This window comes from Aethina tumida, chromosome 3 (genome assembly GCF_024364675.1).
Source record: "Aethina tumida isolate Nest 87 chromosome 3, icAetTumi1.1, whole genome shotgun sequence".
NCBI classification, from domain to species: Eukaryota; Metazoa; Arthropoda; class Insecta; order Coleoptera; family Nitidulidae; genus Aethina; species Aethina tumida.
Window position 1 is genome coordinate 30,374,041 of NC_065437.1, and position 16,190 is coordinate 30,390,230.

Sequence of the window (16,190 nt, forward strand, 5' to 3'; positions counted from 1 at the left end):
CCAGCTGTTTGTGATGGAGTTTATTTTAAGCGTGCATCTTCCGTATTTTTAAGTGAACTATTTTTAACATCAATCTATTTTATGCCATAATAAAACTTGATTTATTTGCGTCGACAATGTTGTAAGAGTTAAGTAATTCAGACTTTTACCCATTTTCCCGTACATTTTATGTACTAAGTAATTAGAATAACTAGAACGGTCGCATATTATGAACACTGAGATTTAACTTAATCCAATGCAATTAGGAAGATGAGTTGACCCGTGTCTCACGGAACCGTCCCCGTTCATCGAAAGACCCTTGGCGCGGCGTCCTTAATTGCCAAAGACCCATGGATATGCCATCCATCGTGCAAACGATGTCAATGTAGCATAGGAGGGTTAAAGTGGGTAAAACAGCCGAATAAAATGTTGTTAGCCTCATTCGGTTTGTCATTGCTTCGTCGTTTCGCGCGGCGGGTCATGCACGAACGAAACAACCTCTCCACCAGTCGTCTCCCCTTCTCCCATAACTCACTCACTCTTTCTCTCTGTCTCGCGAGCTCGTGGCTTTCCCGGCTCGACGTCCCCCCACAATACGCACACATCTTAATGAGGAAATTGTATTTAAAATGAGACGCATGGAGGAACAGATTTGGCTTTGCGTTTAAAAAAGTGGGCTGCAACTTGAATTTCGGCGCCTTATCGATGGATGTTCGAAGTGAGCGTCTAGTCTACGTGAACGATACGAGGAGCTGTTACTAAATTCGATTCGTGCAATTGATTGGAGTCATCACTAATAGAGGGAAATTTTTTCGGTATATTAAATTATTTCAGTTGTTATTAATTATCAACCACATATTATCTCCTTAAAAAAATTCAATAGGATATTAAGAAAAATTTTGTTTCTTACTTACTCACAAACACATACAGTATGGCCTATTTAAGATGAAAATATCTCTGCAACTATTTCATAAGTTATTCAAAATTGGTAAGTATGTACCAAATTTCATTATATATTGCAAACTATTAAACTACGAAAAAAGGAGTCACATTTTACGAATGAAATTATGTCGCCTGATCAACTAAATAACCAAGACATATAACAAAATAAGAGTTTTTGTCAGAACATATTTTTATGACATACATAGAGTTTTTAAAGTTATTAAAAAACAAGGGGATCATTTCATCTTAAACCTAAATAAAGTGCAGTATAATATTCAAATCAAGTTTCTGATTCCATTGTACTGAAAAAATTGTAGAAGTAAAAATATTAAATTAAAAAGATTATAAAGTCGAATTTGGATTTGGTTGGAATTGGGTGGGAATATGGAGAATTAAAAATAAATTTATTTTATATATTTATTTTTTTAAAACATAATTTTTTATTTTTAATTTTTTAATCTTATGTTTCAAATTGTATAAATTTAATTTAAAAATGTTATTTTTTAAATTTAAATGTTTATTCTTAATTTTTTTAAACTTAATTTAAGAATTTAAAATAATAATAAATAATGATTTTTTAATTAATCAGTTTAAGCTTAATTTTTTTTAAATTAATTGTTTATTTATAAATATTTAAAATAAATAAATAGATTTTAGCTCAAATAATATTTATAATTATTATATTATATATTTTTGTAATAATTCAAATTTTATTCAAAATTTAAATTGTTTAATACTTATTTTAATTATTTATTATTATTTACTTTAAATTTTATGTTTTAAACTTAAATTTTAGAAATTTATAATAATTTTATTTTTTTTATAATATAATGAATTGTTTATTTTTATCTATTTATTTGAAATAATAAATTTAAAAGTTTAATATTTGAAATTTTATTTTTTTTTGCAACAATAATTATTTATATATTTAAAATTTAAAGTTTTTTATTATTATTTTTTTATTTTAAAAGATTATTTTTATTTTTTTTAACTTGGTATTTTAAATTATGTAAGTGAAAAAAAATATTAATTTTTTATTTAATAATTTATTTTTATTATTTATTTTCAATTTCATAAATTTAAATTAAAAATTTTATTTTACTAAAATTCGTATGCATATGTGTATTTTTAAGCATTATATTCTAAATTTGTAAAATTGAAAATACCAATTTTACTTGATAACTCAAATTTCAACGACTTTGAATGGTTTGGTAATTCGAACAAAATATTTGGCACACAATTCAAGTAGAATTTATGGAGGGAATCCATAATTTTGTTGTTAACCCGTTCGATGAATTTTAATGAATGCGTTCAGGTATATTCAATTGAAAATTCAGGATAGCATATATTTTTCTTGAAAATCTATTTTCAAATATTTTTTATAAAAAAACAATAAAATAACATTTCTGGAGTGGTTGTCTTGTTAGTCTTTGTAACGGTGTATACAATACAGAAGATACATACATAAAGAACTCTTTTGATACCAAATTTATAGACTCCTGTTTATCATTTTAACAAATATGACAAGAGGATATCATAAAATATATGGCAAATATTCTAAAAAATAATAAATTATATATTAAATTGGTAAATAAGTTAGCAAGAAAAATTGATTGATATTGTCTCCTATAGGGGTCGTCTTAGAACCTTAAAAATCAGTTCCAAATTTTTTTAGGACCATTTTTAGTACTATTTTTTTTCTTAACCTATTCAATCTTCAGTGTTTGACCACCCGGTACTCTAATAATAATTTTTTTGTTTATTAATTCGAACTTTTTTCCTCCAGGTTCAAATTATCAAAGTTAATTATTATATAACAATAATAATATATGCATATATTGATATATGGTGGTATAATTGTATAAAATATATTTCTGGACCTATCTGTAATATCGTAAAAATGATGTTCAAGCAATATTGAAGACTTACTGACTCTGAGACAAAATTCTTACTAATTTATTAAATATGAACATTTAATTGAAATAATTGAAAATCTTATTTCAATACCGTATAGGAGGTTTGGAGACCTCCTCTTCAACACAAACTAGTTCAAGTAGTTCGACTTGTCCTCGTATTGAAATTATTTTAGCGCATGCGTTTCTGTTAAGACGAATAAACGTTTTCCCTGTAATACGTATTTTAATTTAGTAAAAGCGATGAATTTTCCACAATGAACCCACTTGAACATGCTCATGCACTGCACATTTGTATGTGATGTTTGTAATCATCTGTTAATGTGCCAACGTGCTTTCGATTGATTTAAACGGCGTTGCCAAATTGTGGATGCTGCAAACAATGGACGGATAGAAGAGACGTGCGGTTTATCTCGTTTCAATATATCGGATTTGCCCCAAAAATATGTTGTTCTCATTTGATTTTTTATTAAACCTGTTTATAATGACATTCGTTTTCACACATGGAGTTAAGAAACTAGTGACTTTAACTCAGATTTTTGTTTCAATGATTCAAGGAAGATAAAACTCTTGCTTCTTTACCTGCGATGTAATTTAATTTTGTGCTTTTGACATTCAGCTCTCTTTTATAAATAAAATAACAGTTATTTCTAGTCACAAGGGCATGATTCAAATCAACCGAAAAAGTCTACATTTAAATTTATAATAATTTCGTCTCAAGGTGGAAGCAAGATCGATTAAATTTGAATTATTTGTAAAAGTTGAAAAGCATTTTCTCAAGTACTTTCATCATTTCACAGTGATGGCGTACGTCCTACTTGAAGTTGCTAATGTGAAGCATTGAAACGCTGCAAAGACGACGAGAAGCGATGCCCAGAGTCAGAATGAACTTGTCACAAAGTAAGTGCAATAACTTATCTTTGTAAATGTTCCAATTAAATGTTAATCTCTTCTCGTAGCTTTTTTACTCAGAAACCATTTCATAGTGCTTGTAAGTTAAGTTGACTGTGTAATTATTTTTAAGTTTGTATCCGTTGTTGAAATAAAAAATTAATGCACACCTATAAGTAGTATATTTATTGAATGAACAAGGATTCATAATTCTTGTTTCCCCCCATTTGATTTAGGGGAGAATCGGAGAAGTGTGAGGTGACTGCGTACGCAGGGGGAGAGCTGGTACGATGTGGCAACCGTGCGGGAGTGCTAACAACGATGATAATCGACCCCAAACGAACGCTCCACTTTTTTTCATAATAAACCTCTGGGAGGGGATACGGGCCACTCGTTGCGATCAGTTTTGTTTGGACCGTTGTGTACGATTTGTCCTTGCCATACCTGCTGGGATTGATGTTGGGTTTTAGTTCGAGGTTTCCCACACAAATCAGTGCAATAATCAATTGAGTATCATGCATTGTCATGCCACCAGTGAGTTGTGAGTGATGTCGGTGTGCGAAAGTTGAGTGTCAAATTTATTCGACAATTCCATACGACAAATCTAACTTACATTGCAAACATTTTGGATTACCTTGTGAAAATGGCTTTAGCGAGGTAAGTTCAATTCGTGGTTGGTCACTTATTTCTTCTTCGGTTTGGTGTTGGACGTATCGAGGTGATTTATGTGGAGCACTGCCGCAGAACGGATATTTTCAATGACCCCAAAATTCCGAATATTAACATAAACCATGCTGGAGACTTTCTAAAAACATTCGAAACAATGTCAGTGGAGAGAAAAAAGAAAACAAACACACGCGCCAGCAAAGTTATTTTCAGTTCAATTGGGAAAACTGGAAAAAACACGCGTGTGCGTCAAAAGACAAAATAAAATGCAAAGGTGAAACGTTTACGAAAATGTGAAGAGTGCGGTGGAAAGAGCACAAAAAGGATTTAGGATTTCGGATTCCTGTTTTCTTGGCCTCGAACTAGGCTGAATTGAATTTTTTTCAGGCTCAGGGACTATCGGAGCTCACAGAGTACATTGTTCTTGTGCGGGGCCATCGGACTCCTAGGTCTCCAAGGCCTTTGCCGGCTGTGGTGGCCGGTCATCGTCCGGAAATGGACTCTATGCATCGGCATCGGCTGGGCTCACTCGCTCACTCACTCTATATCTATATATATAATACGACGTTGCGGTACCTTAACCGTGGATGGTGCAATGCCATGAAAATCCCGGCCTTTTTTCCCGCCCGGTGCCGATGAACTTTATTGCTTTGATGGTCACAGAGAGAAAAAAAATATGACTCGGTTCGAAAAGAACGGAACGACCGAACAAAGCCCGTTTTAGTAATGCACGGCCATGCGCTTATATTAAATGCTGAGTTTCAGAAGTTTCGTATGGTTTTATTTTCGCCGGACACATTGAAAAGTCAATGCACTTTCTATTCACGTTAGTCGAAATAGAAATATTTTAGTAAGGCTTTAACATGGATAGTAGAGGTTGATTCACACTTTAGAAAGTCAATGAACTTGCCTTGGATGGATCTTTCTAACTATATTACAAATATTTGACGTGCAACTCCACACAACACCAAATGATGATTACAAAATGGGAAGAAGTTTGACGGTAGATTCCAAAGCAATTAGAAAGAACTACCATAAACTGGTTAACGTTTTTGAAAGTCAGTGAACTTAGTATAACGCATGGTACCTACATTGAAGAGTTTAGAAATATTTTAGTTGACATAAGACAAGTAAATATTTTATGTAATATTTAATATAATGAGTATTAAAAAAAATTAAGTAGGAGTAGATATTATAAAATATAATTTGTGAACATTTATTAAATTACATACTAAGTATGTATATTTTTTAAAAGAAAATACATTCGAACTTCGATAACTGGAACTATGATTTGGCACAAAAGAAATTCGAGTTATCAAGATATCGAGTTATTAAATAAAATACATACATAGAAAGTTATTAATGTATATGTACCAAGTAAGTATGCATTAATCTAGATATTACTAAAGATACTGCTAAAGTACACTACTTACCAAAATAACAGTTTGAAACCTATAAAATATGTAATACATAATATATAATCAATATTATTATTATGTAAAGCTTTTATTCTAATGTAAAAAAGTCTGTTATTTGGGTTTAACGAGTGGATTATTGTTTTCAAATAAAGCTACGATTTCCATTTCAGAATAGTTATGACCATATTTTCATATATAGATTTTCTTACACGAAGCTTAATAGCGAAATATAAGCATTACTATTGTAGGGGTTGTCTTTATGACATTTAATTGGAAAATACTTTTGTACTTGATCTTAGAGTTGTCGCCGACAGGGAATGCCGTAAGACTGGTATCATAGGAAAGAAAAATTTTCGAGAAGTTTACTTAAGGCAGGAGAAATTCGAGTTATCAAGATATTCGAGTAGTCGAAGTTGAAGCTACCAACTAAAAATTACACATAATTCAATTCATAAATTTCACCCTGGACACCATCGCCAATCAATTTGCTTCGAGTTATCAAAAATTTGAGTTATCGAAGTTCGACTGTATAATCCAATAAACATTCCTGTTATGATCACGACCGTTTAATTAAAGCAAATATTGCATTGATAGTCTTATATAGAAATGTTTTTTCGATATCCGTATTGATTAGTAGCCATACCAATGGTAATAAACTGATACTATTTAACGAAAACAGGGAAAATATTTAGTTTATCTATCTCTTAATTAAATTCTCAGGAAATTTAAAGTCCTCCAATTGATATACGGGATAATAACACTGCATAGAATCTTTTTAAAATCATGGCAACAGTGACAGAGCGGAATGAAGTGAAGTGATTTCAACATATGAATAATTGCTAAATAATAAATCGCTTGTTGCCGTAAGTAACTGCGGCATATTAATTACGGTAGTACTTTCTACTTAAAACTTTCTAAGAGTTTTATAAGATATCGGGTCCGCTTTTTACATTGAACAATCAGACATGGATTCAATCAATCAAAACGTTTTCTCGTTCTGTGTATGCTTTTTGATTTTCCGTAAAAGTTTTGCATTTTTATTTTGCCTGGTTTATTTTACTTGTACACACAAAACAATCGAACAGTGCATGTTCTGCGTACTTTAGTCGATAAGCCTTATACATGGAGATCAAGGCCGGTTGATAAATGATAATAACTTGGGGTGTTATCGGTGGCCTAACAAATTGACTTTGAGCATTGCCAAATAACGCCACCTCATTGTTTTACCGACGAAATTTAATAACGTGCATCTTTGACAAACGTTAGAAATCCTCCGAAAGGAAGTGGGTAATCACCGGGACTAGAAATCTTACACTATCGGGTTTTGGGGCGATGCCTTTTCTAAAGGAACTAGGGAGAGGGTGTAACAGAACAGATGCGCCGATGATGGAACACGGCCACCAGATGCAAACATGTTTTCAATGTGTCGGGGCCGAACCTTCCCAGATAATATATCAGAACTAGTTTTTTTTATGTATTAACATTAAGATAAAATATTTAATGTATTCCGAAAACCTGGACAAACGTAAATGAATAGAAACCGACTGGTTGGTTGTAAAAGCTTTTCATGTTCAAGAAATTACAAGACGATTTACCTTAAAACCTCACGGCTATTCTACAAATTTAAACTTTCAAACGTTTTAATGTGGTGTCATTATATAAAAAAATGATTATTTTGCCATTAATTGAATGGCTGAATGATGGAAAGTCCTTGACTACGCAATGCCATTTTCTTGAGCACGTATTGTTTGGAAAGGGGGCTCGACAAATCGCTTTTTCCTGTTTGGATTGCACTCTCGGCTACCGTTAGTGTATCAATCATTTATGTTAATTGGCCAGTGTTGTACGGACACACCCCCCGTTTAGCGTACCAATGGATGAAAGTCGATTTCATTGAAATCATATATAACTTACATTGTCGACTGACAAAAATGCAATCCGACAAAGTATGCACGGCATGTAATTAGCATGCCCACTTACTTTGTGTTTGTGTGTGTTTACATCAGTTCGGCCGGCAGCAATGATTGGCAAATTGTTAACCTACAGAATGATCTATATCGATTTTGCCGTTGACGTTTTCTGTGTGGGCTCGACTCGGATCAAATGCCTGCGCTTTTATGGGACGAAAAATGCGGAAATTATTGTTCTTGGTCGATTATCTCAACCTTTTCTTCAGAGTACTTTTCACTGCAATACCTCAGTAAATTAATACATTTGATCTATGCTCCTAAAAATATTGTTCCACTTTTTATTTTTACTTTATTTATCATCATAAAAATATGTTTGTCTAGTCTACAAGATTTGATGAAAAATGGACCGAGCCAGGCCAACAATTTAGTGTTTACCGTCTGAAAGCTGGCAAAAACTTAACGAAGCAATTAATTTTCCTTACGGCAGCGATCGCGATCGATCGCCGCTATTATCTAATCTGTGTCGTGGCTCCATCGAAAACGCATTCTGTGACCGGCCCAGACGAAGATTATTATCTAACGCCGGACTATCCGGGACAAGGTCAGCGAATAAATATTAAACAAAAAGTCGCATCTAACAGTTTAATTGAGGTCATGATTTTATTAAACTTTCGGCTCCGAAACCTTATTTCCTGCTACACGTACCATTGGAAACGAAATTGGGTTAAGTCTATTAAAAGAACGAAGAGCACAAATCGATGAAAATTTCACGGGATCCGGGCAAAAAAAAAAATAAATATAGTTCAAATGAATTTGTTTGATTCTCTCTGTCGTCAAGAATAAATTTACTGACCTTAAAGTTTGGCCTAGAATTAACATGAGAATACTGTTAAAAGTTAAGTTGAATTTGTTATTTAAATTGTCTACCAAGACGGCCCACTTGGTTGTAATTTTACCGAAAATGGACCCATTGTTTTGATCTGTCTAATTCTAATTTCCATGTGCACCTCCCATCGTATTATTTGATTGTGAAATTACTGACAAATAAGTAATACTATCGATATCGCTTTTGATTGGTTTGTATAAATATAATTATCGCATGAAAGATCAAGGTTATAACATAAATTGTTTTGTTATGAATTTTTACACACATTTACCGTAAATTTCACAGCCTAAAAAAATAATACGTTTGACCAGACTACGTTGATAATCTGTTAAGACCAGTGACGTTTTATGATGGTCATAAAACGATCGTAAACCAGAAGCAAAATGTTTACTTTATTAGTCCATTATAAGGTTAGCTTCAGGGTACATCTAGTTATAAAAATTAAGTGCTTAACACGGGATTAATTAAGCTAAAACTGGGATTTGTCAAAAGGACCACCGACGTATCACCATAACATTAATTTCGTCGCAACAAATATTTTCAAAAATCGATATATTTGATATTCTAATTATGGTAAAAAGGAAAGTTATCAATTGATGTACAGGGTATTCATTCCACTTCGACTAATTTTAGCTGTTACGAGTCCCAACCATATTATAAAAAAACTGAATATCTGATATATTCTGAAATATCTACGAAAACTGACACATTTTTATATATCAAAAATTTAATTTATTTTATTTTTTGAAGAACGATTAAAACTTTCTACAAGCAATTTTTTACCTAGTCTAAGATACTAAAAAATTATAAATCTCCTTAAACCATAATTGATATATTAGAAAAAAATAAAGCTTTCTAAAAATATTTAACTTGTGTTACACCTTATTTCTGGTCTATTTTGAGACAACTAATATTATTTTCTCTGAAACATAGAGGGCATAACTGGCAATCCATTTTATATATTTTTTACCAAATTTTATATAAAATTTTTACCTAAAATGGTTCTTTTGTTTTGTTTTGTCTAATTTGACGTAACTTTTAACTTTCATGGCAAAAATCTCATTGTTTTATTTTATTGAAATAACTGACAAATAAGTAATATTTTTTATAACATGAATAATAAGAGTGGTAAAAAATTATTGTCATCTTATTTTTTTGGATTTGGACGGTTAAAAGAATCTACAAGTACCTTTTTTTCTAAATATTTACCTAAAAAAATATATCTCCTTGAACTATATTTGAAATATATAACTTATATTTAATTATTTTTACGTATGATATAACGATATTTCAAGTTTAATTTCGGGATATGTTTATGTTTTTACCAAATTTTATACAGAAGTCACAAAAACTTTAAATAATTGCTGATTTTTAAACGAATTATAAGAGGTTATTAAATTATTTTCCGTATGTTTGATAGATAATACTATCAAATTTCTTGAAATTTATCACAAACATATTTATTTATTTACAATTAGTTTAATATATCATAAATTATATATTTTTATAAAACATTATTTTTATATTATTTATCTTTTAAAAGCAAAAAAGAAATACTTCGGAATATCAAGGAGATATAGTTTGATAGATATTTGATAGTATGTAAAAAGGTGCTGCTAGAAATTATAAAAAAGTTAAATCAACTATCCACATATTTGAAATGTCAGTTTTAGTAGATCTTTTAAAAATGATCAGAGATATCAAAATACGGTTTGAGGCCTTATTTTAAAACGTGAGCAAAGTCAGTTTTTCTCTGATGGATCTGGAAATACTCGTACCACTTCCAGGTAACCCATCTGGGACACCCTGAATATTATTGTTAACGTCAACTAATAAGAAGGGAATACCGTTTGATTATGAATAATCATTAAAAAATTCCCAAGTTGCATAAATGTATTAAATATGTTGTAACTACACAAAGTTTTAATTACGCTTAAAATAAAACATTTGTTTGTAACAACTGCAATCTTTGTATGTAAATAAAAAATCTAGTTGTGTACTAGTTTTGCAGCCACGTGCATGGATTTAAAAATAGACCAGTATCCTTCGCTTTCATTTAATTTGTTTAGTGTTGGTGACAAAAGTTAAAAGGCATTATCCAAAACAGTTTGTTTATAGGTCAGCTCTTAGAATTTCATTTCCGAAATACTAACCGGTCACACAATATAGGACCGCTACACCTTGAATCGGGTGACCTTTAAAAGATTTTTCAGGAAATAAAAACGCCGAAGGTTGTTGCTAGACAAACGCCGCCGCTAGAATGATAATCCGAATTTTTTTTTTATATAAATACATATAGTTGTGATGAGGCGCGTTCCCGGGGGCCCAGATCCATGCATGAGCCGGCAATAATCGATACACTTAAAAATAAATATGCTAATAAAAATAGTCGTCATACGCCAAGATAAACCAAGGTGATATAAAATGTGTTAACCCTGAGATCACCACTAGGATATATTGTCGGACATTTCGTCTATTATTACGGAGGTGTTAAAAAAGTCTAAGGCCACTTTTTACCGGACCACCTCTACACGACCTATCATTTACATAATTACACAACTGGCCAGCGATGTCCAAAACACTCCATACAACCAGGGACGCTAGTTTTTTCTATTAATTTCTATTGTTAATTGATTGTCGAAAAGTTTACGTAGGTAATACACCGTGAACGCTCTTTTCCATCGTCAAAATTTGAAGCAATTATCACAAATGGTTCAGTTACTTAATTTATTATTGCGGCCTGAAACTTTCACTATTTTAAATATGTCATAAAATCTTCAGCACGGTAATCCGTTTAACACTTTCCACTGACGGTTCATATTTTAGTACCTACTATTATTGCTTTATGTGCCATTACCATAAATGAAATTAAATCTTATTGCATGTTTTGTTTTCACAATAAAAATATAGATATATTGGTTTACACGAGTGCGAACAGCCTTGTTATTTTCAACGAAGCGCCCCATTTTTATTGTTGTTTAGACGTTTCTATTTTGACATTCGGTTGTCCTTTAAAAAAAGGTTTCGTTTTATTTTGTGTCGACACAAATAGATAAATTTTATGAATAAACGAAACGATTGATTCCAAACTCAGAAGTAAATAAATTAAGAAACTGTGTTAACCCTTTAGTGAATGAAATATCAAAGTAATTCTTACTTTTGGTGGCAACTTAATTATACTAAGAGTACTTAATCAGAGTATCTAGATTGACATAAAAAAGCTCGTTACTTTCCAAATCAAAAGCTGAACACAAAAAAGTACGTTTTCCGTCTAATTATCATGACTCACCGACAACAATACAAATTAAATCGTAATGGAAATATGTCTGGGGGAGGCAAACTTCAATTTATCAATGCGGTCTCGGTTCGTGGAAGTCGGGGAGACCGTCCTTCGCCTTTAAGGGTGTAAACGCAAACTCGGTAACGACGTGTAGGTCGAAACCGAGCTATTTCCATTGTGTCAAGGTAAATCGCATTGTACTTTGTGTTGTGTTTGCGTTATTAAACTGCGAGATAATTACACAGGCACGCACCTCGTAATTAAAACCGGGCATTTTTTTTCAAATTCGAAATTGAGTTAATGATAGGAAGAATAGATTATAAGCTGAAGGCTCGCCGCACCATTTGCAGGAACGGAGTCGGGACCGTTGCCATTGTCAGTTTAATGAGGATAAGGCCATGTCGTGTCACATACAAATGTAGAATCTGGTAATCACAGAATCATGACCAGATTATTGGTCGTGATTACCTCCACTTGGATGAATTGAAAAAAAGTGGTACAACTGATACCAAATTGTAAAACAAGTCGTTTGTTCTTAAGTAAAAGAACCCATTTTAATTCCTTGTAGAATGTTGATACACATGTCCACTTATAAAATGAACCAGTTATGACATCAGAAATACATTTATTACTTAATTATGGGTTTAAATTCATTTATCATATAAAATACGGTCCTGTTAGCTGTGTAAATTCGCGTAGGTAAAAGTGGTGGAACCTTATAATGAATCCCTGCCTTCTCTTCTGCAACACGTCCCACATGCTCATATTGTATCCCTCGTAAACATTTCGTTAGCCTCATTATTATAATTCATGCACTTAGGAAATAATACAGAAATTTTAACTGCAAGTTACATTTAAAATTTTGTTGGGCCACTAGCGACCTCATGGTCGATTAGTGCGGAACGTTCCGAGCTTTTCTAAATCGATGATTGCCTCATTTCGTTAAAAGTTTGCCCTGCTTTCACCTGTGCTGTGCGTAATGTAACTCCGCACGCATAAGTAATTTACCATCTCGACGGGCTGCCTCTTACCTAATCTCGAAACTGCAGCAGTTAATCGGAACAAAAGATGTAAATGCGTTGAAAAAATGAGGGGCCTTGGTTAAAGTTTAATTTAATGCCATGAATTTGCGTGGAGAACCTAAACGTTATTCTGTGTAAACTTTGCCTAATGCCTGGGGGTGTGTTAAAGCTTAGGGTCTGACCCTCAACAATCTGCCTACATCGTAGAGTTTTGCCCTTCCATAAAACTGAGTATTTTATGGGGTTCTGTGATCGTTTTATTGTACAATTACTGTTGTGTAATAGATTCGAGAGATTATCCAATACAATTTTAACTTGGTAATCCCATTGTTAAAGGTGTTGGTGCTTTTCCGATCATTAATCGAAGGAGGATTTTGAACTTTTCGTTTAAATAATAAAAAATCGTTGCGCCTATTCGTGGGATTAGACCATATAATTGTCGGAATGAAGTGACTGAAGCTTTTTATATGCCTTTCTCTATTCCTGAACAGGGGAAAGTGGGGCAATAATGAACGCAAAGTTAAACCAAACAATTCAATTTTGTTGCCGCCGCTTTTCTATGGATTTGCAATTGCCCGGGTTATTGCAAAAGTCGCCGAACGGTATTCAGAGAATTTCACTTCGATATCTCCCGCCGTTCGAATGCGGCACGAGTTTCTCACATTAAAAACGATTTATTCGCTCGTGTTTAAGGGAAATTGGTGAACGGCATTTGACAATCAAAAGTACCTAAGCCAATTTCTTCTTTCCGATACGCACCGTTTGAATCGGTGGTGTCGTTCACAAAAAGTACATTACCAACAGCCTTCTAATTTACTTATCTCGTTGATATAGGTCGCAAGGAGGACCGGTCCGAGATCTGATCCCTGGGGCACTGCTGCATTGCCTACAGATAGACCTGACCAGGTATTACATTCAAAATTCCCGTTTCAGTGATAAAACACGTCAATTACGATATTAGTGGAACGTCTGGCCGTTATCGTGCACACGTTGCAGCGCATAAGCGATTGACGGAAAGAAAACGATTGGGAACACCTTTCGAATGCATTTTCTAAAAGGCCAGCAAAACGAGGCAATGTGCACACTCGCTGCAAATTCGACAAGCTGCATTGCACACTTTTACTATATCCGTCCTTGATGTGGCGCAACGTGAAATGCAGCTCGCCGCCGACACCCGGCAAGACTCCTCATTGATTAATGCCAACAAGTCGTGCCGCGTCCACCGCATTCCAAAAAAAAAAAAAACACCAGACTTAGCTTAACGTAAACAAGACAATCTTCAATTCAATTATTTCCTTTGCCTGTTAGAAGGGCTTAACGTATGGACCAAGAATTGAAACAGACGCCGTGGCATCGATCGTTTCTCCTCATTTTCGTGTGCCCATAATTTTCTACTAGAAACAGCGGCGCTTCCACCGAAGAGCGGCGGGCCGTTTCCTAGTTTCACCAGCGCTGGCTCGTTCGCCGAGAGAGCGAAAGGATCTGCGCTTTCCCTTTGTGCGCTCTTTATTCCTTATTGAACACCCGCGCTCCGCCATATCGATTTCTCTTTTTGATATACCTTCAGGAGAAAGTCAAATGTGCCCCGGCATAGGCTGCTACGCTTCTCTCCATTGTTTGTGCCGCACTATCGAAACGAGAATTAAGCAATACCCCCGGCTCGGCAGCCGATTTCGATTACATAAAACCCCGGCTAACGCCTGCCTCGCGTAGGGTACCGACCGTTTTTGTTGTTGAGGCCGCAGGACGCGGCCGGCCGCCTCTTCGAAACGGCCAACCCCTCGGCACGACGAGTCGGACGGTTTAAAATGGCTGAATTTCGCTCTGTTCAACGGTACGCAAGACGCCATCATTACATAACTGAAATTCAGTTCGTAAATAAATTTGACAATTAAGTCTACTTTCTCCAAACTTATCTATCCATGACACATCTCTATTATGGGATGGATTTATGTTTTTATTATTGCCTAATCTTTATCTTTGTATCTAGTTGTAAAGCTGAAATTTGGTTCATTTTATGTCTTAACAAGGTTCAATAAATAAGAGGGAAAAGCGTGTAACAAATTTAGACAACAATGGTAATAAATATTTGAAGAAATTTACGTTTATGAGAACATAATATAATGTTTTGATATTTCTTGTATTGTCCTCAAAAATTATAATACACCTCAAACTCGGGATAAATTATGTTTTTTATCAGATCTATAGGTAATATGATGTTTTGATCTTCCAAGTATTGAGTAGTATTTATTATGTCTCTAATATGGTATAGATTATTTATTTTTTATTACTGGTTAATTTTTATTAAGTAAAATTTAGAATTTATTTCCTTTTATTTGTAACAAATTAATACATAAATATGATGTAAACATTTGTAAAAAAATAATCATAATTAATTGAAGAATTCGACAAGATAAATCTTTTAAATATCGTGTTATTAATTGAGTCCATAGATGAATTTAAATAATGAAATGTTGTTTCTTAGAATGTGTTAATTATTTGGACCGTTTAACGTTCTTTTTGTTCAACATAAATTTCAATATTAAACAATGGAAAAGATAACAAGTACACAAATACTAGAATGAATCTAGAATTCATGCTTTCTACTTCAAAAAAAAGCACGAAGAGTGCTAACAAAAACGAACGAACAATGAGTCAGAAGTTTGAAGCCAAATTAAATCGGTTGGTCGATTGAAACTTTCAATGACATTTCAGGAAAACGCTGTGACTAAGAGTCATCATTATAATAGCCGCTCAGATGTCTATTAGGAAATTCATGGGTGTGTAGGTGGCGAATCGAATGTGAAATAAACCGAACCAACCAATGGTTTGTCTTTATTTGCACAATTTTTTTAAAAACATAATCGGGCACGCGCTTGCAAAATCATATAATAAAACAATAAATTCAAATATCAATTACGTTCTCCGTAAAAGGAAGGCTTGTTATATTGTTATCCACACCAAACAATTGGGCAATCGTTAACTTAATTTCAATATGTGACATGCGGTCGTACATTGTTTCCTCATTGTAAAAGCTGCACATATAATGGAATGATTTATCGTAAACAGATACTTTTGTTTCTGCCAAATTTCTATAGTATTGATTAAACAGTATGGAATAGCCTGGTGGAAAAAATTCTTTGTTTCAATTATAGAAATTCATCAATTTTAAATTATGTAATGACATCCTGAAATGTTAAAATTTCTCCGTATGGAGAAGTAATAATTGGAACCCTCAAATTTTTAAATTCAAAAATTGTTATTAGATTACATTAAAATAAAT

The 16,190-nt window shown here is 33.2% G+C and overlaps 1 protein-coding gene across 4 annotated transcripts in view; it reads left to right on the plus strand.

The window, feature by feature from the left end:
- LOC109603362 (protein roadkill) overlaps positions 1-16,190 on the plus strand; it is a 46,908-nt gene that overhangs the window by 3,415 nt on the left and 27,303 nt on the right. Inside the window, exons 1-2 of one of the 4 annotated variants that reach the window (XM_020019848.2) lie at positions 4,248-4,382; positions 13,742-13,813. The exons of 1 other annotated variant lie outside the window; for it this stretch is intronic. In XM_020019848.2, the coding sequence (XP_019875407.1) occupies positions 4,369-4,382; positions 13,742-13,813 (86 nt within the window). In that variant the 5' untranslated portion in view covers positions 4,248-4,368. Of the gene's footprint in view, positions 1-3,634; positions 3,735-3,938; positions 4,383-13,741; positions 13,814-16,190 lie in introns of those variants that run through there. 2 more of the 4 variants (XM_020019851.2, XM_020019850.2) reach the window with 2 other exon arrangements.